Raw genomic sequence first — 27183 nt, forward strand, 5'->3', positions numbered from 1 at the left:
ATCTAACATATTGAGGAATTCATTCGTAAAATTTTAGGATATAACCGTACGACTTAGACCTTGGTCTACTACTGCCTTACCTTGGTTCATGAGTGACATAGCACCTGCAGGACTTTCAAAAATGTATCATACAGGTATACTTTACTTAATGACAATTTATTTTGTGAAATTCAATAAATGATTTGATTGATGAATATTGGATGGCTCTGGACATGATGGAAATGGCCAATCATTTAGGAATGTTTAGGTTAAGGTAAAAAGGAAATAATTTTCACTTGAATTTGAAATTTATTTCATTTTTAATTTTATTCAATTTCATTACAAAGTTATTTAATAATTTTGCTTCCTATGCACCCCATGTTCAGGCCTAATTAAAAAAAAAATGGCAATGAAATATATTTTGCAATTGTACTAAAATGTAGGCTATTCAATTCAAATCATTAGTTTTGTAACTATTCAACTCATTAAAATATAAATAAATCCTGAATTATAACTGAACTCCATGAATTGGTATTTAATAGAATTTTAGCAATGAATAAATATGGCAGATTTGAGTTTTGGGCTGATGATGTTTAATAGCAAATTTTTATGTAGAATGATTCTCTGAATAAGCTGTGTGCTTTTTAGCTCTTTCATTTATCCAGCACCTTCCTGTAATTCCTACTTTTTCAAAGTGCTTACTGTAAAAAATCTCTCCCCAGCAAAATACAATTGATTTTTTCAATTTTATCTTCCACCTGATATATTTAATTTCGATTGCAAAGGAGAATGGGCTCTCTGGTAATTTTTGTGCATTTCATCATTCTGGAGAATTTCATAAATACTTCAGTCAAAAAATACTAAACCATACTGGATATAAAACTTCCACTTAATAATATCTCTTACAAAAATGGTCTAAAATAGCTCTTAGGCCAAGACCTATTGAAGTATTTACAACCAGTTCCTGTAAATGTACTCTGTCATTAAGAAGTATACCTGTATTACATTGTGCCATATCAATGATTGTGTACCATATCACAAATAAAAATCACTCCATTAGTGATGGGTAATGGTTTAATACTTTGAAGAAAATATTTACATTTACCAAGAAGCAAAATTTTATATGAATATGAACCATTCCATTTGAGTACTCTTGAAAGAGTCATTTCAAATTTTAATGTTAACTTTTCGATTTTGCACATTATGCTTTACTTCCTTTCACTTGGTGAGCCAGGTATGAGTACGGAGAAGGATGTGAGACTTGTTAAGAGGAAGAATGGCCATGATTCAATTGACCTTCCTCACTAATTTCATGCATAGCCATTTGGCCAGTGCCAAGGATTTGCACCAAGGAAGGGGAAGAGGAAGGAACAGCTTGGAGAATACATTGGATGAAAAGCATGAATGGAGTCTTCTACAGTAGCTGCCCATTTAATTTATTTTGGGTCCAAGGGCAACCTCACCCAGTTCTCCCATTGTTGTGTTTTGACTACATGCCTACAAGGAAATGATCAGAGCATAAGATTCACATTTGTTAATACAGTTGGAGCTTTTCCAATGCATGAAAAAAAGTAAATTTGAACAGTCTCCAATATGTTGAAAATCATTACAAAAAATCTCAATAAGCAGAGTGTGAAAGTAAATTTCAATTAGTTTTTCCATGGAAATAGTGAGGGCATAATAATGAATAAATTTTTGTAAATGAATCTTCAAAAGTAGCCAGTTCACACCATGTCTTCATAAACACAACCTTGTTTTTCTCTCTTGAATTGCCAATGTTCTAGAAAAGATTAGACGAATGATACCTTGATAATAGTAAGAAGAAGCCATCTTGTTTAGGTGATCATCTCACATGCAGGCGCACTCAAAAGGACTGCACAACCTATATATTGGTCAATTGCTGGTCAATGATAAATGCCCTCTTAAGTTGTTTGTAAACTTGTGGTTCACCAATACCCCATAACTTCAAGTCTAATGGTGAATTGTTAAGTAATGGGGGGTTCTATTAGGCTGTTACTGGGGCTAGCATCTCTTAGGGACACTATCAGCAGTAGATGCCAGATTCACATGACACTCACACTTCATCATTGCAGTTAATAACCATGAGAGGGGTTGGAATGCATTCCATGGGTTAGTGCACAACTGTAGACTTTTAAACCTGCTGAGGGGCAACCCACATACTGTCCATGGGGCAGAAAAGGAGCTTCAAAACTTACAATGGTATTTGACAGAGCATACTCAAGTCAGATCATGCCTGTAATAGCATAGATTAAGTGATGGAGGCCCCAACACTTGATTAAGCTAAAGAGAAATACCAGAAGATCAGAAAATAATGAATGTATTAACAATTAATTTAACACAGATTAGAATAATATTTGCTTAAGCTCCCACTTACGATAAACATGAAAGAATCTGACAACATTGAAATGTCATAATATTCTCTTTTCCACCAAACCTGTCATAATTTGCTAATTTTTAAGATTACACATTGAAAGTTTGCTGTACAAGAGAAAGGTTTTTTAAACATTTTTCAGATCTACAAATACAAATTTGATTGATGTCCCACAAAAATGAATTGCAAGAAGTAGTACACCCTATGGAGGCCACTTTGCTAATTTAGTACACTGTACTCTTAAGAAACAAGTGTAAAAAATCATATAAAAATGGTTGCAACCACTATGAGAGTTATTATGACTGTGCAATTGTTGGCATTGCAAAGAAATCAAGTTGCTCTAGAGTCTACCTCTCTCAGATCACTCAATTAAGTAATGTGGGCTACCAAGATAATAACAATCAAAACATATTTCTGACTTCAGTTACAAAAGAGACATGACTGATCTGGAGCAAGAGAAAGTGCAATAATATGTTTGAACACATTTTTCAAAGATGCAGCCATCCTAATCTCTTCTCAGTTGGTCTCACACCAGAAGTCTGACTCAATATAAGTAGTGGATGTTTCACCAATCTTTGAAGAGCACACACAAATTTATTTACCATTAAAATTTCTCTATGTTTTCATGGTGGAAAGTTTAATTTACAGTATAACCAGTCTTTGACTGACGAATTATGTTTCTTTTGATAGAATAAAATATTTTTGTCAGCTTAACATGAGTGAGAGTGTAAGAAAGGCATTTTCATCTGCAGTTACAAATGCCAACCCTAAGTATCACTTTTTGATGAAATACTCCATTTCAAAACTTACCCATCACTTGATCTTATCTCTAGATCCTTTCTTCAATGATAACATATTTCATTCCACTCTCACACTATTACTACAGCCTGTCAAAATCCTGTGCCCTTAAGATTCTAATATATTTACTTAGATTTTAAAATTTCAATTTAAAGTCAATTATTATAAAACTGTTTTAGGTGAGTGGGATCAACCATGGTTTCATAATTATTCATTCATATCTAAATCTCCAAGGGGGAAAGAGAAATCTGTATACCACAGAAGTAGGGTCAGTAACTGATTCTACAGATTTGCTTGGGCTACAGACATGATTTCATTGGGCAAATAAATCTTGGATTTATAAAAATAACAGGGGTTGAGTTCTGAAAGGAAGTGCTGGTAACTTCAGTCCAAGTAGAAGTTTTCCCAAAACTTAAAAACAATTTTCATTAGATTTTCTAACACTTCATGGGTCTTCCATGGAATATACAAATAATTATCATCATGGTTTACAAGGTGATGGGCACCAAAGGAAAATGGATCGACAAATATATTTACCCTTAGAGATTAAGGATAAATTTTAAAAATATATCACAAAAAACTTTGTTGTAACATACGCTAAGTTTTAGAAGTGGATCAAAATTCCCATTGAATTTCAGAGCCAAAAGTGACATCCACTGCCAAAAACCACCATAGGAAAAACATTTTATGCAGAGTTCCCATGCTCTGGATTGTTGGCAATGATAAATGGCTGGACTGCTCCTCTCCTATCACAAAGGTGGCCTCAAAGGCACTTTCACCCATTAGCTGACACATTTATCTGAGGAAAACAAGTGGCTTCAGAGTCAAAATATTTTTTCCAGTGAAGGATGGCAAAATCTATGTTCCATGAAAAGGAAATAGCGCTTGTTCTAATGTTTTATTTCTCACTGCATAGAGCCTGTCAGGAAAAGGATATATAAGCCCTACATCCAAACACTACCAAATTGATAATGGGAGCCTCTCTCAGTGAATTTGAATGAACATAGTTTGAAATTCTTAAAATTCCTTGAATGTAAAGACAAAGAGGAATTCAGAACATACTTAGAATGCATTGAAATTTTCACGGAAGACTGGAGGCTCAAGTAAAATAAAATAGAACAAAAACAACAATAGAGCCATATTGTTCAGGTGGCTGTCATGAATGCTCCATTTCGATTGTAACATTATTTTAAAATTTTCACTCTACAGAGCTTACTTTTAGAAGATTTCATCAACAGATGGTTTTGAAACCATTCCTGAATGAGATTAAAATATAGTAAACTCATCGGACTCCAGCTCTCACCCTCACTCAAGTGTCCCAAACAATCTGGTCAATGCATTAGGGCACAATATGGGTGATGATATAGAGACTGGCCAAACCTTCATGGGAAAGACAAGGGAAAGATCCCATGGGTAAAGGAGCTGAGGGCAGAGCCAAAAACTCAGGGTTGCAAGAACCCCAAAATTCACCCTCACATCATTATTATTCCATTCCTTAAGGATGGAGACAGTCTGGGCTGGTGGATGGCATGGCAGCCTGCTCTCCTGTACATTCCTTATCCCTGGCCTATTTTATCGAATCCCTTCACAATGTGGATATTCTAACAACCCCTTGCTGGGATTCCACCTGGTGCTGATGGTGCTGCTGCTGAGGAGCCACATGGTCTGGATGTGAGCCTGGGGATGTTGCAGGTGAAGCAGCAGGAGATGCCACTGGGGACACTGGCTCAATCTCTGAACCTGGGTAGGAAGAAGGCAAATTCACCACGACAGATGCTGTTATAGTGGATGATGTGGTGGAGTTGGGCTTGCCAATGGAAACAAGGGAGGCAGAGCCACAGGCACCCCCGGATGCTCCCCCAACACCTTCCCGGCTTCTCACACCTTCAGACATGGCCCCTGTTGATGCACCTCCGTAACCACTTCCCACATTCCCAGAAGTCGAATGCCCAAAACCTTGATTGAGGCTAGCTCTCGATAGGCGGTCTGGGGTGGGCTCACCAGGTGGTGATCGATTAGGCTGCAGGCGGATTTGAATGTCATTTAATTCTTCTTCATGAGTTGACTCTGGTGTTGCACCACGTTGGTGCTTCTGAGAGCCAGGTTCAGCACCCTGAGGGCAAAAAGATGGGTGAGCCATTGGTATTTTAACTAATTTGTACTGCCGCCATCCTCCTAAATGCTTGTGTCTGTGTAAATCTGTCAAAATTCACACTTCCATAGATAATGAAGAGTACAGAAAAATGACATTGAAAGGGACGTTTTTCAAGATTGATAAATAGTCTAAAAAGGTGCTATCTAAGATAGGTTGGCACAATGTGTCGCCTGAAATAAAATGAATTGTCCCTTCACCTATGCGCTGATCTTTAAGCCATGAAATATGTGGTAAAATTTCATTAAACGGTAGCAGAACCCTTTTATGAAAATATTATCTTTGGAGAGGTAGGTACTAATTATTAATAAAGGCATCATTATAACTTGTCATAGGAAATTTCCAAAATATCATTGGCTGATTCCAAAATTCTCTGATGGCAAATTGATGATTTCAATTAATAATCTGTAACAAATACATTCAAGTTACTAAATGCTACAAAAAAAATAATATTTTGCTATGTTGCAATTAATGAGAAGCTACATAATTTGTACTTATTTTCAAAAAAACTATTCAGGGAATAATTCAATACCTATTTAAAATAAATAATATTTAAAATATATAAATATTTAAAATAATCAAGGAATACAAATATTAAAGCCATCTCATCTCATTATTCAAAACCATCATCAATGTTCTAGTATGATTTCAATATTATAAACAATGTATATAACTAAATTAAATGGAAGTATTTGTAAACAAGGACATAAACTGAGAGTTTGACTGATAATTAGGTCTTTAAATATGTATACATTCTAATCCAGTTAATTCAGCAATATAAATGATTTCATGAGTAAACCTTTCTATTTCCAAATCATTTTTCATATTTAAAAGAGAACTTTGGCATTTCTTCTTTCCATCATTAAGTTGATAAGCCTGCTTGAAAAATTGGTATATGCATTAATGTTTCATGTTTTGCATCTTCATTGCATAAAAAAATGATCAAAAAATTACATATTATATACTTTAGAAACTAGAACATAATAACTAATTTCTAATTGAGAAAAGACATACACACCTATGGCACTCCAGTTATGGGAATTTAATGCCTGTTATAGGAACACACATACTTTATAAACCTATTTCAATAAAAACATGTAGTTATATCCAAATTGTAAAAAAAGGATTATAAACTGGGAGCTTGGCCACCTCAAAGACGGCTTCCTTAAACTTTTCATAAAAGATACCTATGATTCCATGCCTAAAATGCCAGAAAATATTTAGAATACAATGCATTTTAAGATTTTTTAGCAAGTAGGCCCAAAAAGGTATTAAAAGAGATACAATGAATTGATTTTTGACTGGTTTTATTTTAATTCTGTATTGAGTTCATTAATGTTATAGTCAGTTTAACTGATAAGTGTAATGAAATTTATTTTGATTATACTCATAAAGAGGAAGCTGGAGGCAAATATCTTACAGAAATCTTTCATTTTAGCCACATTGACAAGTTAAAGATATTTAATGAAACTTCACTTGAGATCTGGGCTACTAATAAACAAAAGTGCCAGAAGAATGATGGCATTCAACTTTCTGACTAAAAATCACTCAAAATCCAGCTTGTCCAAAATAAAAAGTCAGATGAAGATGACTGCCAAACAAATTATTAGCTGGTTGGGCTCATATCTGCCATTGACTCTCCATCTAAAACGAGGAGCTTTTTACTGTGCTAATCTATTTTACTAATATAATAAATACATAAGGTATGCTACAATATATAATAAACTGTGAAATTTTGAGTATACTGTGGAATTTATTCTAATTTCTTCATTCTCAAAGTACCTCTCATCACGTATTTTCAATTGGAACCCCTCAGTATGACTAACAGCCCCTCCTTTAAAAAATGCCTTTCCATTCAGGGAATAATATGTGGTTTAAAATTGAGTTTCCTCAATTATTAGCTCTAGCCCATCACAGGAGTGAAATATTTTGGGAAAGAATTCAGTATTTTTAAGTGACCCCACTGATTTCTAAATTCATTTTTTCCCAACCCTAATATCATGATTATGCCAATGTATACATATGCATATTTAAGTGTGCAGCAAAATTATTTAGAATGAATTTAAAAATACTCAATTTTATTACATTATATGGCATTGATTTAAAGACAATTTTTCAATTTTTTTTTTAAGGTAATCTACCAGTAAAGGTAGGTTTTTGGATGGACACAACTACCAAACAAATATTTTTTTACTCCTAACAAAACACAAAATCCATCATCCTACTCTATATCAGGTCCCTCTTCATCTCTGAGTACTTTCTCCCTCCCTTCATCCCGTCCAACATCCCTATCCTGTTCCTTCCCTTTCCTCTTTTGCCCAACATTCTACCCTCTATCACAGTCTTCAACATCCCACTGCCAGTCAACACCCCCTTCATCCACTTTTCCTGCCTCCATAGGATTGCTCCCAACAAACCCCTCTCTTCGCCCACCGTACCAAGTACTTCCTCATTTGTTTTCTTCTCTGTACATTTCACCTTCTCCATTCTTCTCCACACCCACATTTCAAAAGCCTCCAATCTACGTCTATCCTCCTGCTTCAATGACCACGTTTCTGCACCGTACATAGCTACGCTCCATATCAAAGTTTTTACGAGTCTTTTCTTAACATCCTTACTCAAAGTCCCTGTCATCAACTCCCTCCTCCTTGTGAAAGCCTCTTTGCCTAGCGCAATTCTTCTCCTTACATCCCTACTACTTTGACCCTGTTGGTCCAAACCACTTCCGAGATACGTAAACTGTTCTACCTGCTCTAGTTTTTGCCCTCCTATTTTAACCGCATAACCTTTGTTTTATTAATATTGATTTTCATCCCATACCTGTCGCACTGAATTTCCAATTCACTCAGCAATGCTTGCAACCCCTTGGCTGACTGACAAACTAAAGCTTGGTCATAAGCAAACCTAACTGATTTTACGGATTCCCTGCCCACTTTCATTCCCACCTCCAGTTCTTCCCATGCCTCTTTGATCATTTCCTCGGCATACAGGTTGAACAGCAACGGTGATAATGGGACACCCTGCCTTACACCTCTTCCTAACACTGCCCATCCAGACTCCCCGTTACCCACCCGCACCTGAGCAGTTTGAGACATGTACAGGTTGCGGATTAGCCTCCTTTCCCTCCAATCTATTCCTATTTTATGCAATATACTCATTAGTTTTTCCCAGTTCACTTTATCAAAAGCTTTTTCGAAATCTACGAAACAGGCAAATACCTCCTGGTTGTGTTCTATATTCCTCTCGATTAATAATCTCATTACTGCAATGGCATCACGCATACCTCTTCCCTTCCTAAACCCAAACTGATCATCCCCCAAGTAATCATTTGCCTTACTCTCTAACCTTTTGTTTATGATCCTGAGAACAACTTTAGCTGCGTGTGATATCAAACTAATTGTCCTATAGTCCTCACATGACGTGGCCTTTACCTTTCTCGGAATAGGAACTAAAACTGATCTCAAAAAGTCTTCCGGCCAGGTTCCTTCCTCATAAATACTACGGATCAGCCCATATAGCCTCTTCCTCCCACATTTTCCTAAGCATTTTAATAGTTCCGCGGGAATGTTATCCACCCCCACGGCCTTATTTAGTTTCATCTCCCTAAATGCCCTTCCTATCTCATTGTCTAGTATGCCTGGACCTAAGCTATCTTCCTCTACGTCATATTATTTTTCAATGTCTAACTTTGTTGGTCGAAGTTCTTTACCATACAGTTCTTCTATATATTCCTTCCATCTCTCTTGGGTCTTTCCTGCATCAACTATTACCTTGCCCGCCTTATCTCTAACTGCTATCGTTGATCTCCCTTTGTTACTTCCCGATAAAGATTTAACTTTGCTGTACAGCGCACCGATTTCCCCCTCCCTCTGCAGACTTTCCATATCCTCGCACTGCATCTTCCACCATGCTTCTTTTGCTTTATTTGTTGCCCGCCTCAATTTATTGTTCAATTCTTTGTACTTCATTTTGCCTAATTCTGTATTTATATTCTTCCATTTTCGCCGCTCATCCATCTTTGTAATCATCTCATCCGTGATCCATGATTTCCTAGTCCTTTTAGCGTTAACGGTTCCAATATTGTCTTTTGCGGCTTTAGACAACCCTTTCTTGATCATTTCCCATTTTTCTTCGATAGTACTAAGCCCTTTACCATCCTCCATGATTTTCTCTGCCGTCTGTTTGTAATCCTTCCTTTTCAACCCATTTAATGCTTCTACATTCCATTTTCTAACTCGCCGGCCCTGCCTTATCTTTTTGGAACGTACGCTACATTTCATAACAACTAAATTGTGGTCTGAGTCCGCATCTGCTCCCAGGAAGCTGTGCGAATTTTTCACACTGTTCCTAAACCTTTGTCTAACCAGGATATAATCTAGCTGATATCTTCCTGAGTCACCTGGCATTTTCCATGTATACCTGCGTCTTTTGTGGTGTCTAAACCAAGTGTTGGTGATGGCTAACCCCTGTCTCCTGCAGAACTCAACTGCTTTCTCCCCGCGGGCATTCCTCGTGCCTAAACCGTAGTCCCCCACCTCGTCACCATCTCTTCCTTCGCCTACCGTCGCATTCCAATTCCCCATCACTATCAAATGTTTCCCTGCAGGAACACACGCGATCATGTCCTCTAACTGATCGTATATCCTATCGACCTCTTCTTCCTTATGGTTGCTCGGTGGCATGTATACCTGAATAATAACTAAGTTCATCGGTTCTGCTTTTATCTCCACTAGTAGTATTCTATCCGTTACCTGCTCTATGTTGACTACGCTTCTTCCTACCTCTTTATTTAATACTATGGACACCCCTCGTTGACTCTCATCCCCGCCGCTGTTTATTATTCTATAATTATTACTCCATTAATCCCCGCTATCCTTCCATCTCACATCGCATAGACCTAAAATATCTGTGTTTCCCCTTTCCATCTCTCGCTTAACATTCTTCAATTTCCCTGTCCTCATCATTGTCCTAATATTCCACGTTCCTTTCTAACTAATTTGGTCTTCTTCTCCTGCGTCTTCTGTCCTGCTGCTGCTGGTTTTCCCTTGCAAGGGTTTCGTTGGATGACGACCGCGGAAGCCTTGCCTCCCCCGCTATCGGGCACGACACACGGCCGATTGGGCCGAGCCCCGTAGTTGCCAGGACTCAAAATCTCTGTATTGTCCATCATTTAAATCTTGGGAATGATAATTGAGGTGGCTTCCCGTTGCCTTCCTCAATAGTGTATTTAACGTGACACCATCACTTACTGACCGCCCCACTGGGGTCAGACGCCATTGCAGCCGCCTCACTGAGGAACAGACACTGAGTGGACTACCTTTCGTCTGGCTCCTAACCTTCAACCTATCTGGCATGGGTGACCCTACCAGGAGCAATTTTTATTACTCCCGCCAGCACAGCTCTAGGGGTCATCGGAACGCACAAGCCCTTCCACCACGTCAAGGTTGTAGTCCGGGGAGGGTTTTCAATTTTTAATGACGGAATATTTTCAATGGCAATCATAGTTTTTGGAGCTAGACAAGCACCTATTCCTTCATTAATGAGCTACTTCTTCAACAAAAATTACTCAGATAAACCATCAATGGTCTCTTAAATCAGGTTTAACTGAAAACAAGTTAATTTATTGCATTGTATTATATGATGAAAATAGCTATCAAAGTTTTTTAATCAATTTTATTAAGCTATGGACACTCATAAAGATATCATATTTTTGCCTCATTTTAAAAAAAGTTATGGTTGAACTTGATTTTAAAATGCGGCATTCAAGGATGGGTTTTTAACCATTGCAAATTTACCAACTGCTAACTCCTTCGCAATGCATTGAAAAATTAATGGAATAAGAAACCATGTGATCACTTTATTGCTTTCTTCAGCACCAATCTCTCAGTAATTAAGCATGTTTTAAGAGTACATTGAAGAAAATTTTCAGGCACCAAAATTTTACCTTTCAAATTCCCACATTGGTAAGTCATTAGCAGGTTTCCAGGCTTCTTACATGCGAACAACTGGAGCAAAATATTGTTATCTTTCAATTGTAGAGTAGATTATGTAGCCTGATTACTCAATGCACTTGCACTCTTTTCTCTACGAGCAAATCAAATATTAATGGCCTTAGCTCATTGCTGAGTTACATCATTAATCTCCCAAAATATAGAAAAATTGAGTACTACAAGAAATGCAATTAATAAATTCATTATATAAATGAACAATTTTCTATAAATCTATGTGTTAAATTTTCGTTTTCATCAAAACCATTTACTGGATAGGATAAAAAGAATAATAGAACGATTTTGAAGACCATACAATAGAGTAAAGATAGATATTAGGAAGGGACATTAGGGTTAACCTTATTTACCAATCATAATTTAAAATATGCCAGGTTATAAATAAAAGTTTTGAAAACATTTTTTGCCAAAATTTAGAATATATTTCATTTAAAATAATCCCTCTAGGCCAAATAAGGATATGTTGCTTGATAATAATAATTATTAATAAAATATATTGATACATTAAGTAGTACTATGTCTGAAATTAAATGATAAAGTGGCAGCAAAAAACTTCATGAACAATATTTAATTATTGTCAGCATACATAAAAATAACTGAATGGGGAAACTGTTTTCCTTAATTAAGTACATGGGGTTGAATTTTTCTTTCCCTCCTAATGCATACACATGTATTTGAATAGAAAAAAATTAATATATAATTATTGCATACATGTATATACATGTAATTAATATCATAATTTAATAATAATTTAATAAAATATTTAATAATAATATAATAATAATATAATAATAATATTATAATAATTTTATAATAATTTTATAATAATTTTATAATAATTTTATAATAATTTTATAATAATTTTATAATAATTTTATAATAATTGTATAATAATTTTATAATAATTTTATAATAATTTTATAATAATTTTATAATAATTGTATAATAATTTTATAATAATTTTATAATAATTGTATAATAATTTTATAATAATTTTATAATAATTTTATAATAATTGTATAATAATTTTATAATAATTTTATAATAATTGTATAATAATTTTATAATAATTTTATAATAATTTTATAATAATTTTGTAATAATTTTATAATAATTTAATAATAATTTTATAATAATATTATAATAATTTTATAATAATATTATAATAATTTAATAATAATTTTAAAATAATTTAACAATAATTTAATAATAATTTTATTATAATTTTTTAATTTTTAATATATATTACATATCAGTATGTAACTAATTATTATTATAGGTAATCTACCAGTTAAGGTAGGGATTTGGATTCACACAAGTTACGAAATGGTACAGTGACAATATCCTTGTCTCTCTTAACAAACGCAACCAATATCCTATTCTACAATAAGCCCCACTTCAACTGTTGATACTTCCTTCCTCCCACCATTCCATCCAATATCCCCATCCTATTCTTGTCCCGTCCTTGTTTATTTAACATTCTCCCCTCTATTATACTTCTCAACATCCCTCTCCCAATCAATATGCATTGCATCCACTTTTCCTGTCTGCTTAGGATTTCTTCGAACAATCTCCTTTCCTCTCCTGCCAGGCCTAGCAATTCCATATTTGTTTTCCTTTCTGTTCACTTCACTATCTTCATCCTTTTCCACATTCACATTTCAAAAGTTTCCAATCTTTGCCTATCACCCTGTTTCTATGCCCTACACTATTATGCTCCATATCTGAGTTTTTAACATCCTTACAATCCCTGTCAAGTCTCTCACATAAATTTTATCCTTTTTTGTGAAAACTTCTTTACCTAATGCAATTCTTCTCCTTCTTTCCCATCTACTTCATTCATCCAAAATGCTTCCGAGATACACCAACTGCTTCACCTGCTCTAGTTTTTGCCCTCCTATTTTAATGTTAAGCTTAGTCTTTCTCTTTCTGGAAACACATAACCTTTGTTTTATTTACATTTATTCTCATCCTACATATATCCTGACTTTCCCATTCATTCAGCAATGCTTCAACTCCTTGACTGACGGGAAAACTAAAGCTTGATCATCAGCAAGCCTAATAGATTTTATAAATTGACCATGACTTTCATGCCTACGTCCAGTTCTTCCCATGCCTTTTTAACCAATTCCTCAAAATATACCTTCAACAGCATCTAATAGTGAACAACTCTGTCTTACTCCTTCTCAAAACACTGACCCTTCAGACTCTCCATCCCTTACTTGCACCTGCGCAGTCTGAGACATGCACAGGTTGTGCATCAGTCTCATATCCCTTCAATATATTCCTATTTTCTGCAAAATATTCATCAGTTTCCTTAATTCATTCTATAAAATGCCTTTACAAAATCTATGAAACAGGCAAATACATCTTTACTGTATTTTATATTCCTCTGTATTAGCAACTTCAGTACTGCAATGGCATCATGCATGGCTCTCCCCTTCCTAAACCCATATTGATCACCTTTAATAATTAAGATGACTTATCTTTGACTGTTTATAGGTATTTTCCCTTTTTACTTGTTGAAATTGCTTTCACACTCCTGTACAGAGAAAAAATTTCATCCTTCCCTTGTAAACTTTCCATCTCCTTGCACTGCATCTTCTGGCAGGCCCTTTCACTCAGTTTATTTATAAACTTCATTTAATATCTAGCTCTTTATACTTCCTTTTGCTATATCTTTGTTAGCATTTACCAATTTTCTTTTATTGCCCATATTTATAATCATCACACATATTGTGTAAGGATTTCTTGTCCTGTTTCTAGCTACTTTTCCTATAGATTCTTTTGTGACTTTTCATGTATTTCTTGGAAGTGTTCCCTTTTCTTCTAAATGGCTAAGATCTTTAACCACACTCATGATTTGCTCCAAAACCTGCTGACTCTTCCTTTCTGTTAATGCTAACTCATAATATCTCCAGAATAGTCTTCTCTACTGTGCTTTTTTAATCAGTTGCTACACTTAATTTTTACTAAATTATGATATAAATCTGCTATCACTCCCTGGAAACTGTACAAATTAATGAAGCTGCTCCTAAATCTAACCCTAAATATAATATAACCTAACTGATATCTTGCTAAATCCTTGGGTACTTTCCATGCACACCTGTGCCTCTCCGGTGTCAAACCCAAGTATTTGTTATAATTAACCTGTCTCCTGCAAACCTTCATTGCTGTTATCCCACAGATCCCTACCTAAATACTTTTACATACTATTGCATTTCAGTCTCCAATGAATATCACATACTTGCCTTCAGGAATATCTGAGAATATATACTCTAATTGGTAGTATACCTGATCAATTCATCCTCCCTATAAATACTTGGTGGCATATGGACATATATGATAACCAATTTTGTTTACTCAGCTTTTACTTCTACTGATAGTATTCCAATTCTCTAAGCTTATTACATTTATTTGTACCTTTCTGTTCAATAATATAGCCGGCCCTTGCTGGATTTCTTTTCCTCCACTGTATATCATTCTATAACTCTCATTTTACTAATCCTCACTATTCTAACATTTCATTTTGCACAGCCACAAAAAATCTACAATTCTTCTCCCCATCTCTCGCTTTATATTTTCTGATTTAACAGTCCTCCACATCATTCTTACATCCCATTCTAACTGATTTTAGCCTCTTTTTTGAGTTTTGTGCAGCTGTTGGGTTGAGTTGTTTCAGCTTCTTTTGGAATTTCATGAGTTTCATGGCCACAGATGCCTTGCCTCTCCCAGCTGGGCAAAACACACTGCCTATCATACTAAGTCCTGACATTCCCAGGACTCATATCATACTATCAACAGTAGAGCTCTAGGGGTAATAAGATTGCCCCTGCCATTCTGCCAAGTCAAGGTTGTGTCTATGGGAGTAAATGTTCACTCACAAAGCCTGCAGAAGGTATCAGTAGGGGCCTAAAATTCCAACAATCTAAAATGTGTCCTTTTATGTATTATCTATTTTATCATGCATTCTATTGTGCCATCCAAATTTTATATATATATATATATATATATATATATATATATATATATATATATATATATATATATATATATATATATATATATATATATATATATATATATAAACAAAAAACACAGTAATCAACCCGAAGGTTAGTTTAGTAGGTGATGGTCGAGTTCACCTAGTACTAAGCCCGACAGCTTGTGAAATTCACACATCAGGGTAGGGGGGCCAGTTCCTTTCCCTGTGCCGGTCATGGTTTCCCAGGAAGATCTGGTACCCAAAAAATCACATAGCTTGGGTATATATATATATGTATAAAGGGTATATATATATACCCAAGCTATGTGATTTTTTGGGTACCAGATCTTCCTGGGAAACCATGACCGGCACAGGGAAAGGAACTGGCCCCCCTACCCTGATGAGTGAATTTCACTTATATATCATATATATATCTTATACGATCAATTAGAGGACATAATTGTGTGTGTCACTGCAGGGAAACATTTGATAGTGATGGGGGATTGGAATGCAATGGTAGGCGAAGGAAGAGATGGTGATGAGGTGGGGGACTACGGTTTAGGCACGAGGAATGACTGCGGGGAGAAAGCAGTTGAGTTCTGCAGGAGACAGGGGTTAATCATCACCAACACTAGGTTTAGACACCACAAAAGATGCAGGTATACATGGAAAATGCCCGGTGGCTCAGAGAGGTATCAGATCGGATGCAGACTCTGACCACAATTTAGTTGTTATGAAATGTAGTGTCCGTGTCAAAAAGATAAGGCAGGGATGGCGGGTTAGAAAATGGAACGTAGAAGCATTAAATGAATTAAAAAGGAAGCAGTATCAACAGGCTGTAGAGGAAATTGGGGCGGATGATAAAGGGCTAAGTACTATCAAAGAAAAATGGGAGAGTACCAAGAAAGGGTTATCTAAAGCCACAAAAGACACTTCTGGAACCGTTAACACGAAAAGGACTAGGAAACCATTGATTACGGACAAGATGATTACAAAGATGGATGAGAGGAGAAAATGGAAATATGTAAATACAGAGAAAGGCAAAATGAAGAACAAAGAGTTAAACAAGAAATTGAGGCGGGCAACAAATAGGGCAAGGGAATCATGGTGGAAGACGCAGAGTGAGGACATGGAAAGTTTGCAGAGGAAGGGTGAAATTGGTGCACTGTTCAGCAAAGATAAATCTTTATCGGGAAGAAAGAAAGGGAGATCTATGCTAGCAGTTTGAGATAAGGGGGGTAAGGTAATAGTTGACACAGGAAAGATCCAAGACAGATGGAAGGAATATGTAGAAGAACTGTATAGTATAGAACTTAGGCCATCAAAGTTAGACATAGAAAAGGAACATGACGTAGAGGAAGATAGCTTAGGTCCAGGCATACTCGACAATGAGATAGAAAGAGCATTAAGGAAGTTGAATAAGGCCGTGGGGGTGGATAACATTCCTGCGGAACTACTGAAATGTTATGGAAAATGTGGGAGTGAGGCTATATGGGCTGATTCATAGTATCTATGACCAAGGAATCTGGCCGGAAGAGTTTGTGAGATCATTTTTAGTTCCTATTCTGAAAAAGGTAAAGGCTACATCATGTGAGGACAACAGGACAATAACTTTGATATCCCACGCAGCTAAATTTGTTCTCAGGATCATGAACAAAAGGATAGAGAGTAAGGCAAATGATTACTTAGGGGATGAACAGTTTGGGTTTAGGAAGGGAAGAGGTATGCGTGATGCCATTGCAGTGATGAGATTATTAATCGAGAGGGATGTAGAATACACCCAGGAGGTATTTGCCTGTTTCGTAGATTTCAAAAAAGCATTTGATAAAGTGAATTGGGGAAAACTAATGAGTATATTGCAGAAAATGGGAATAGATTGGAGGGATAGGAGGCTAATCCGCAACCTGCACATGTCTCAGACTGCTCAGGTGCAAGTGGGGAACGAGGAGTCTGGATGAGCAGTGTTAAGAAGAGGTGAAAGGTAGGGTTGCCCCAGTATCACCGTTGCTGTTCAACCTGTATGTAGAGGAAATGATTAAAGAGGTATGAGAAGAACTGGAGGTAGGAATGTAAGTGGGCGGAGAATTCGTAAAATCAGTTAGGTTCGCTGATGACCAAGCCTTAGTTTGTCAGTCAGGCTGCAAGCATTGCTGAGTGAATTGGAAATTTAGTGCAACAGGTATGGGATGAGAATCAATATTAATAAAGCAAATGTTATGCGGTTTTCTAGAAAGAAAAAGGCTAAGTTAAACATTAAAATAGGAGGGAAAAAACTAGAGCAGGTAGAACAGTTTACGTATCTCGGCAGTGTTCTGGACCAACACAGTCAAAGTAGTACGGAGGTAAGGAGTAGAATTGCGCCAGGCAAAGAGGCTTTCACAAGAAGGAGGGAGTTGATGAGAGGGACATTGAGTAAGGATATTAAGAAAAGACTTGTCAAAACTTTGATATGGAGCATAGCTATGTACGGCACGGAAATGTGGTCATTGAAGCAGGAGGATTGATGTAGACTGGATACTTTTGAAATGTGGGTATGGAGAAGAATCGAGAAGGTAAAATAGACAGAGTGGAAAACAAATGAGGAAGTACTTGGTATGGTGGGCAAAGGGAGGGGTTTGTTTGGAGAAATCCTATGGAGGCAGGAAAAGTAGATGAAGGGGGTATTGACCGGCAGTCGGATGTTGAAGACTGTAATTGAGGAGAGAATGTTAGGCAAATGAGGAAAGGGAAGGAACAGGATAGGGATGTTGGACGGGATGAAGGGAGGAAGAAAGTACTCGGAGATGAAGAGGGACTTGATATAGAGTAGGATGCTGGATTTTGTTTTTTGTTAGGAGTCACAAAATGTTTTATTTTGTAGCTGTGTCCATCCAAAAACCTACCTTAACTGGTAGATATACATATATATATATATATATATATATATATACACATATACATATACATATATATATATATATATATATATATATATATATATATATATATATATAACTATGCTCTATATTTCTTAACACCCTTACTCAACCTCCCTGTCATCTACTCCTTCCTCATATTGAAAGACTTTTCCTAGAGCAATTCTTCTCCTTACATCCCTACTACTTTGGCCGTATTGGTCAAAAACACTTCTGAGATATGTAAACCGTTCTACCGGCTCTAAATTTTGCCCTCTCATTTTAATGTTTAGCTTACCCTTTTTCTCTCTGGAAAATTGTATATCCTCTGTTCCATCAAAATTCTTTCTCATCTCATATCTATTGCACTGAGTTTCCAGGTCACTCAGCAAATGCTCAAAATCCCATGGCTGACTGAAAAACTAGAGCTTAGTCATCAGGAAACCTAACTGCTTTTACGAATTCCCCTCCAACTTTCATTCCTACCTCCAGGTCTTCCCATGCCTATTTTATCATTTCCTCCACATATAGGATGAACAGCAAAGATGATAATGGGCAACCCTGGCTTACACCTATTCCTAACACAGCCTATCTGGACTCTCAGCGTTCCCCACTCCCACCTGAGCAGTCTGAGATATATAAAGGTTGTTGATTAGCCTCCTGTCCCTCCAATATATTCCCATTTTCAGCAATCTACTCATTAGTTTTTCCAAATTTACTGTTTCAAATGCCTTTTGGAAGTCTACAAAAGAGGCCAATACAGCCTGATTGTATTGTGTATTCCTCTCAATTGGTGATCTTATTACTCCAATGGCATCACAAGAGCCACTCGCCTTCCTAAATCCATCCTTATCATCACTTAAATAATCATTTGCCCTACTCTATATATTTTAGTTGATGATCCTAAGAGCAACTTAAGCTGCGAGGGAAGTCAAACTTATTGTCCTATAGTCCTCACATGACGTGGGCTTTACCTCTTTCGGAATAGGAACTAAAACTGATCTCTCAAAGTCTTCCGGCCAGATTCCGTCCTCATAGATACTACGAATCTGCCCATGTCGCCTCTTCCTCCCACATTTGCCTAAACATTTCAGTAGCTCCCCAGGAATTTTATCCACCCCCACGGCCTTATTTAGTTTCATCTCCCTTAATGCCCTTTCTAACTCATGGTCGAGTATGCCTGGACCTAAGCTATCATTCTCTACGTCATGTTCCTTTTCTATGTCTTAATTTGTATTACCTTTACCTTTCTTGGAATAGGAACTAACACTGATCCCTCAAAGTCTTCCAGCCAGATACCTTCCTCATAGATATTACGAATCAGTCCATATAGAGTCTTTCTTCCACATTTTCCTAAACATTTAGTAGTTCCGTAGGAATGTTGCCTATCCCCATGGCCTTTTTCTTCCTCAAACTTTCCATATCCTTGCACTGAGTTTTCCACCATGCTTCTTTTGCTTTATTTATTGCCCATCTCAACTTATCAATTAACTCGTACCTCATTTCGTCTAAATCTGTGTTTACATTCTTCCATTTTCCTCTCTCGTCCATCTCTGTAATCATCTCATCCATAATCCGTGGTTATCTTGCATTATATATATACATATATATATATATATATATATATATATATATATATATATATATATATATATATATATATATATATATATATATATATATATATATATATATATATATATATATATATATATATATATATATAATGCAAGCAATGCAATATATATATATATATATATATACATATATATATATATATATATATATATATATATATATATATATATATATATATATGTATATATATACATATATATATGTGGGAGGAACAGGCTATATGGGCTGATTCGTAGTATTTACGAGGAAGGAATCTGGCCGGAAGACTTTGTGAGATCAGTTTTAGTTCCTATTCCGAAAAAGGTAAAGGCTATATCATGTGAGGACTACAGAACAATAAGTTTGATATCCCACGCAGCTAAAGTTGTTCTCAAGATCATTAACAAAAGGATAGAGAGTAGGGCAAATGATTCCTTGGGGGATGATCAGTTTGGGTTTAGAAAGGAGAGAGGTACGCATGATGCCATTGCAGTAATGAGATTATTAATCGAGAGGAATATAGAACACAACCAGGAGGTATTTGCCTGTTTCGTAGATTTCGAAAAAGCTTTTGATAAAGTGAACTGGGAAAAACTAATGAGTATATTGCATAAAATAGGAATAGATTGGATGGAAAGGAGGCTAATCCGCAACCTGTACATGTCTCAAACTGCTCAGGTGCGGGTGGGTAACGGGGAGTCTGGATGGGCAGTGTTAGGAAGAGGTGTAAGGCAGGGTGTCCCATTATCACCGTTGCTGTTCAACCTGTATGCAGAGGAAATGATCAAAGAGGCATGAGAAGAACTGAAGGTGGGAATGAAAGTGGGCAGGGAATCCGTAAAATCAGTTAGGTTTGCTTATGACCAAGCTTTAGTTTGTCAGTCAGCCAAGGGGTTGCAAGCATTGCTGAGTGAATTGGAAATTCAGTGCGACAGGTATGGGATGAAAATCAATATTAATAAAACAAAGGTTATGCGATTTTCTAGAAAGAAAAAGGCTAAGCTGAACATTGAAATAGGGGGGCAAAAACTAGAGCAGGTAGAACAATTTACGTATCTCGGTAGTGTTTTGGACCAACACGGTCAAAGTAGAAGGGACGTAAGGAGAAGAATTGCGCTAGGCAAAGAGGCTTTCACAAGGAGGGAGTTGATGACAGGGACGCTGAGTAAGGATATTGAGAAAAGACTTGTCAAAACTTTGATATGGAGCGTAGCTATGTACGGTGCGGAAACATGGTCATTGAAGCAGGAGGATAGACGTAGATTGGAGGCTTTTGAAATGTGGGTGTGGAGAAGAATGGAGAAGGTGAAATGGACAGAGAAGAAAACAAATGAGGAAGTACTTGGTATGGTGGGCGAAGAAAGGGGTTTGTTGGGAGAAATCCTATGGAAGCAGGAAAAGTCGATGAAGGTGGTGTTGACCGGCAGTGGGATGTTGAAGACTGTGATAGAGGGTAGAATGTTGGGCAAAAGAGGAAAGGGAAGGAACAGGATGGGATGTTGGACAGGATGAAGGGAGGAAGAAAGTACTCAGAGATGAAGAGGGACCTGATATAGAGTAGGATGATGTATTTTGTGTTTTGTTGGGAGTAATTAAATATTTTTTTGGTAGTTGTGCCCATCCAAAAACCTACCTTAACCGGTAGATTACCTTAAAAAAATGTATATAAATATACACACACAATTTTATTTATAGTCATTGATTAATGGAGGTTTGGATGGACGCTGCCACTACATTGAAATATTTCTTATCTGCATCCAATAAGGCACAACGTGGCATATCACATAAGTGAAATATTCGTTGCTTTCACCGTTATTTAATAATCATTCATTCCATCTAATATGCCTCCCCTTTTTCTCCCCCTTCTCTTCCTCATTTGTCTAATTGGTCTCTCAAACTGATTAATCTTCATCATTTTATCAACAGCTAAAATGCCTTGGCTTCACAATTATGAATCCCAAGGATTTCTCCAAACAGATGTATTCCACCAGATCGTGCTTTTTCCATCTTCATTTGGTTAAGTTCCATCCATTTCACTATTTCTAAAGCTTTATAAAGCACCATCATCCACATCTTATTTTAAGAATTCCACACCCATATTTCCACCTGCCTCAATTTTAGTACCTATCTTGACTCTCAGTCTATCACCGGAACAGTTTGAGACATTTACCTAGAATATATAAGTCCCCTCCCTATCTTTCCAGTTTACTCCTATTTTTTGCAATTGATTATTGAATTCTACCTAAATGACTCTGTCCAATGCATCCTCAAAGCACATGAAACAAGCAAATAAATAATTGTTTTACTATTTATTTCCTTTGAATAACTTACCTAATTACTGCTACAGCATTACATGTACCTCTTTAATTCCTGATAGCAAATTGATCTTCCTTATTAGTAATTGAAATCATTAAAACTCCATTAGTGTGAAATAAAATATATTGCTCAACATTTCTCTGATATAGCTGTCTTTCCAATTCTTGGAACGGGAGATAACACCATTGTGATGACATTTTCCTGGTCATTCCTTGTTCTCTAACCTACTATCTTCTAGGGCTACCTCTTTCTTCATCCTAATCTCTCCTATTTCTTACCACCATTTCCCAATCCCTATCACTCCCCTTTTCACTGCAGATGCTACTGATTCTGCTTTGCAAGGATTACACTGTCAGTAACTATCCACAGCCCATTAGGTAAAGTCCAAGAGTTGCTAGAACTCATGTTTAAGTCCATCATTGTTTTGTGGGATAAATAAATGATATGGCTTCCCATTGGCTTCATTCAAAGTGTTTTTAACATGGCAAAGTTACTCAATGGTTGTCTCACAGAGTTGGATACCTAGGCACATTCATGGACATAAGTTTCATCCAGTCTACCACTCCTTTTCTAATACTATTTTAACTTACAGATCCTAAAGTTATCCTTTGGCGAAATCTAATTACTCATGTTTATGATAATATTCATCAAGTTGAAATAATGATTGCTTTCCCAGGCAGCTTTTTTGTGGATTATAAGAGAATATATAAATGATTTTTTACTTGCAAATACAGTGAGAATTTAAATTATAACTTAAACCATTTCACTGTGCTTTATCTTGGGAATTTTTCATTTCATAAAAGCTTTGTCTTTATGAAACTGTTGATAGATATTTTACTTGATTCCCTCCACATTCATTTATTTTCCTCTGCTGGTAATTGACTATGGATTATCATCAACTAATATTGTACTTTCTAATTGCCTTGGGTTTTTGAAATTTGATCATTGGCCTTGGAATTTCCATGAAATTGGTAACCTAAGTAATTTTCATGGACTGTACTTAAAATAATTCTCATACACACCCATGAAACAGAAATTTGACTCAAAGATCATACATTTGGATTAGGTTCCTGATACTCAGGGATGCAGTGGGCCAAAGCTTTTCTGTGAGAAAAATTCTACATATGACAGGCACAGGGCATGGCCTTGGATTTCACAAAAACCCTTCAGGGACCATAAAGAAGAATTATTTGTTGGTGCTCACTGCAGTCTTCAAGTCTAAAAAATGCCAGGATGAAAACTGATTGAAGAAATTTTCTTCCATTTAACTTAATCTCATCCTATATTTTAATAGCAATGAACCATATATTTTTTGAAACTGTACTTTACATATGAATATATCTTTAAGTGAAGATTAAGTTCAGTAATCATTAAAATTTCAATGTGATAATAAGTGTGCTAGAGTTATATTCCTATACAGATGTACTCAGAGTATGTTTTTTTTAATAAATATAATTTCAGTCAGTAAATATCAATACACATTTCATTTATCCCAATAAAAAAATATTCTTATAAAAGTACCAAACTAAAATGCAATCCTACATAAATATGCAATCAAATTTGCTGGTGAATTACTAGACTTCCAAAATAGACCTTGGTGTTCATGCATAGAATATTTTTAATAGACTAGGTTTTTATGCGTACACCCTAAGAGAATGATTCCAGATCGATATACATATCATTATATTTTATTTTAAATATTGCAATATGCCTAAACATATCAGTGAACTCAAAGGTTTCTTATTATTTTTTAGAAGCTCCATTTTTCCATCTGATGGAAATAAGATTTCAAAGCTATCCAGTATTTGGTAGCTCAACTCATGGCAAAATTTTAATGACTTTGGAATACAATGGTAGAAATAAGGGTACAGCTACTTGGCAGGTAAGGTTAGGATAGACAGAGAAAGAAGAGATCCTCATTAGTGGTAGAAGTTTTTTTTTAGGTGCCACACTTGAATCAACAGCAAATGTTGCTTTGAGCATGCAACATATAAGCATTAATAAAACCCAAAACACATGATATATCCCTATTTAAGGCGAATAATATAATTACATGTGCTAATAAGGCCTAATGGAATCAAGGGACTGTACATGGATAAGGAATGGCGGCAGCAGCAGTGGAAACATCATAAATATGAGTATTACACAACAAATACACAAGCACAACGAGAGAAAGAGATAGAAAAGTGAAAGTGGTGATTTTGATTTACCTTGGTCCGTACTTCGATCTTGTCACTATAGACAAGGACTACACGGTCCTTGCCAGGGCTTGTTGCCAAGAATGGGATGCTCTTCACACGGCGGCATGCAGAGGAGTGGTGGTGAGTGGCAGGCGGTGTGGTGGGCCATGGGCCATGCAGAGTGGCGCATGCGGGCACATAGAGATGAAGGCACACGACCCAAGATGAGTGGTGGCAGTAGAGGAAGTGGATGATGGTGGTGAGCATGATGGTGATGTGGTGATGGTGTGGTGGTGGAGAGGTGCACACGGGCCAAGAGCACAGACAGTCGATGCCATTCGGTTGGTTGGTGGGCGAAAGAGGAGGGCATGAGAAGAAGAGAGAGGGGGAAGGGAGGCATGAGAAGGAGGCCACTACCTTGCACCATCTGTCGTGGTGGGAAAATGCCTGCCACCTCGAGCATCACTGCCCGTGGCCCTTTCCCCCTATCTCTCTTCCAACAGCATGAATGGAGCCAGCCATCAACTAACTGCCCATGCATTCTTCCAGCATCAGTACCTCTCCTCCTTCTCATGACCACCAGTCCGGAATGTGAGATATCATGTTTGAGAATAATTTGGTTCAGGAAAAGGAGTTCTCAAGGGTAAAATCAGGGATCATGGCTTATTGAATCTTTTAGAATTCTGTGAGGTGTGGGTACGTGTAATACTAATTAGGAAAAAAAATTTAGTAAGTTATAATGAATTGTACGGATGATGACTTAAGTACTGATATCTATTTGCTCTAGTATACATGATCACCAGATATTCTGTTACATGGGATGTTCACAAATAAATTCATAATTTAAAACACTGTTTTTTTGTATATGTACACAGCTCATCCATTTGTTCAAACTAGTTTTGATGAATTTATGCATATTATTAATAGTTCTATTAAAAGTCAATGTAAGATGAATGGCTTGACCAGAATATATATCACTCTTTGAGATAAAATATAGGTAATTGATGAGAGCTCATATGAAACTTGCTTTAATGGCCAAGTATTAAAAATCATACTTAATCCAAAAGATAAAGTTTAAATATATGTGCTAGAAGGTTAATTAGTTGAGTAATTTTACTACATTGGTATAAAAGAAATATAAAATAATGCGTGAACCACTTTTGCTATGCTGTGTGCCCTTCATCATTTTCAAATGGAAAGTAATATTTTAACGTAATATTTTGACAGGTGATTCATTTCATTATTAGCCTTTAATTTGATGATAAAGCATTTATGTGGGATTACAAAAAAGTTATCAGAATTTTAAATATCTAGAAAGTTAGATAAGACCAATGAGCCATTTGAATGCCTTCTATAAAATATTTGAATTTTTTTAAGACTAAAAAATTTTTAGCATGAATTTATCCAGCACATGATTGAAGGGGGACATATGAAAGTATTCAGGCTAAGAGAAGTTATCTTTGTACACAATCAATATTAACCCTGCCTACCCCTTAAAATAAAACTAAAACTCAATACTATCATTAAATTGTTTTCCTAAGTGAACCATGGAGTATTTTACCATTAAATTTACTAAAAAAAATTGCACACAGGTGCAATTTACAAAATGCTGATGTATTATAGTGTACTGCAATATTCAACTGAAATGAAATAGCCAAAAGCATATAAATGAAAAGAGAATCAGTAAATAAAACTTGCTTCTTCAAAACATATAACCTGATTTTAAGAGGCAGTAACTATTTTGTTAATTGCTCATCAAGGAGCATATATGGAGGGAACAAATTTGATTTCCATAAGGTCATAAGCCTTAAGTCTTGTCATATTGCTTGGTTGACATTAGTCAAATAAAGAAATATATAGCTTAGTTCCTGGGTGTTGAACTTTATGGATAATTAGATTGTTGAAATAAAAATCCTTTAAGTATATATCATTTTCGAGATCACTATACATCAAGGTCGATGGCCTGAACAAATTTCTTTAAATAATGTTGAACATGTTAAAGATCTAAATCAGCCGATAAAAGAAATTCAATAGCAAAAAATAAATAAGCCCTTTTTTTGAAAGACAAATTCATACTAAATATGACATATACAACCGGCTGAGGACTTTTAAACAGCATATAATTGGGTAGATATATTGCAGAAGAAGGAAAAGGCATTTGAGTAAATGGAGAATATGAAGGCTATTATAATTAGATGTTATTATGTTATTAAATTGATAGATATTTGTCCTTTTTGCAACATTTATTTTTTATTTAAACTTGACTATGATTTTCCATTTCATACTTATTATTTTACAGGAAAATGTACTTATTTTACCATATAAAGGCATGATTCAAATGACTTTTATGTGCATGGAGCACATTTATTTACTAGATCCAAAATTCTTGGAGTATATATTCCTTACAAACCTGTTCTTGTAATTTTTTTAATGCGTACCAAGATTTTCTTATGCCTGCTCATCAGAACATGAATGAGAACTTACGGTAGGAACATAAGTTGCCTTCGAACCAGGCTAGTCTTCATATCTAACATTATCCCTGAGTTTTTAACACTGTCACTGTAATTGTCAATGAATTGTAACTATATTCAGGAATAAAAGTATGTTGTGTAAGATTACTGTTCCCCACAATTCTTAGGTGAATTGTTCAGGAATGTACAAATTGTTTTTCAATTGTTAAGGTTAAGTTTAGCGATATATACTCATTAATATATTTATAAAATCGCAACCTTTCCATTTGAACTCTTCCACGATTAACCCAGCACTTACCCGATTTTTCCAGCCCCAGAAAACAAACCCAAACGGCTCATATCCTACCATCTAATTGAAATCTTTATCAATCTCCTTCTGAAAAAGATTTCCCAT

At 35.9% G+C, this 27183-nt stretch overlaps 1 protein-coding gene across 2 annotated transcripts in view; it reads right to left on the reverse strand.

Moving 5' to 3' along the window:
• Positions 1–345: 345 nt before the first annotated feature.
• Positions 346–27183, reverse strand: part of Shal (Potassium voltage-gated channel protein Shal) — a 456388-nt gene continuing 429550 nt past the window's right edge. Inside the window, exons 5-6 of one of the 2 annotated variants that reach the window (XM_071586567.1) lie at positions 24349–24429; positions 346–5282 (exon numbers count right to left, since the gene is read on the reverse strand). In XM_071586567.1, coding sequence (XP_071442668.1) covers positions 4755–5282; positions 24349–24429 — 609 coding nt within the window. In that variant the 3' untranslated portion in view covers positions 346–4754. The remainder of the gene's footprint in view (positions 5283–24348; positions 24430–27183) is intronic. The other variant, XM_071586568.1, reaches the window with a different exon arrangement.

Source organism: Hetaerina americana, unplaced genomic scaffold, assembly GCF_022747635.1.
Source record: "Hetaerina americana unplaced genomic scaffold, ioHetAmer1.1.p SCAF_23, whole genome shotgun sequence".
In the NCBI taxonomy this organism is placed as follows: Eukaryota; Metazoa; Arthropoda; class Insecta; order Odonata; family Calopterygidae; genus Hetaerina; species Hetaerina americana.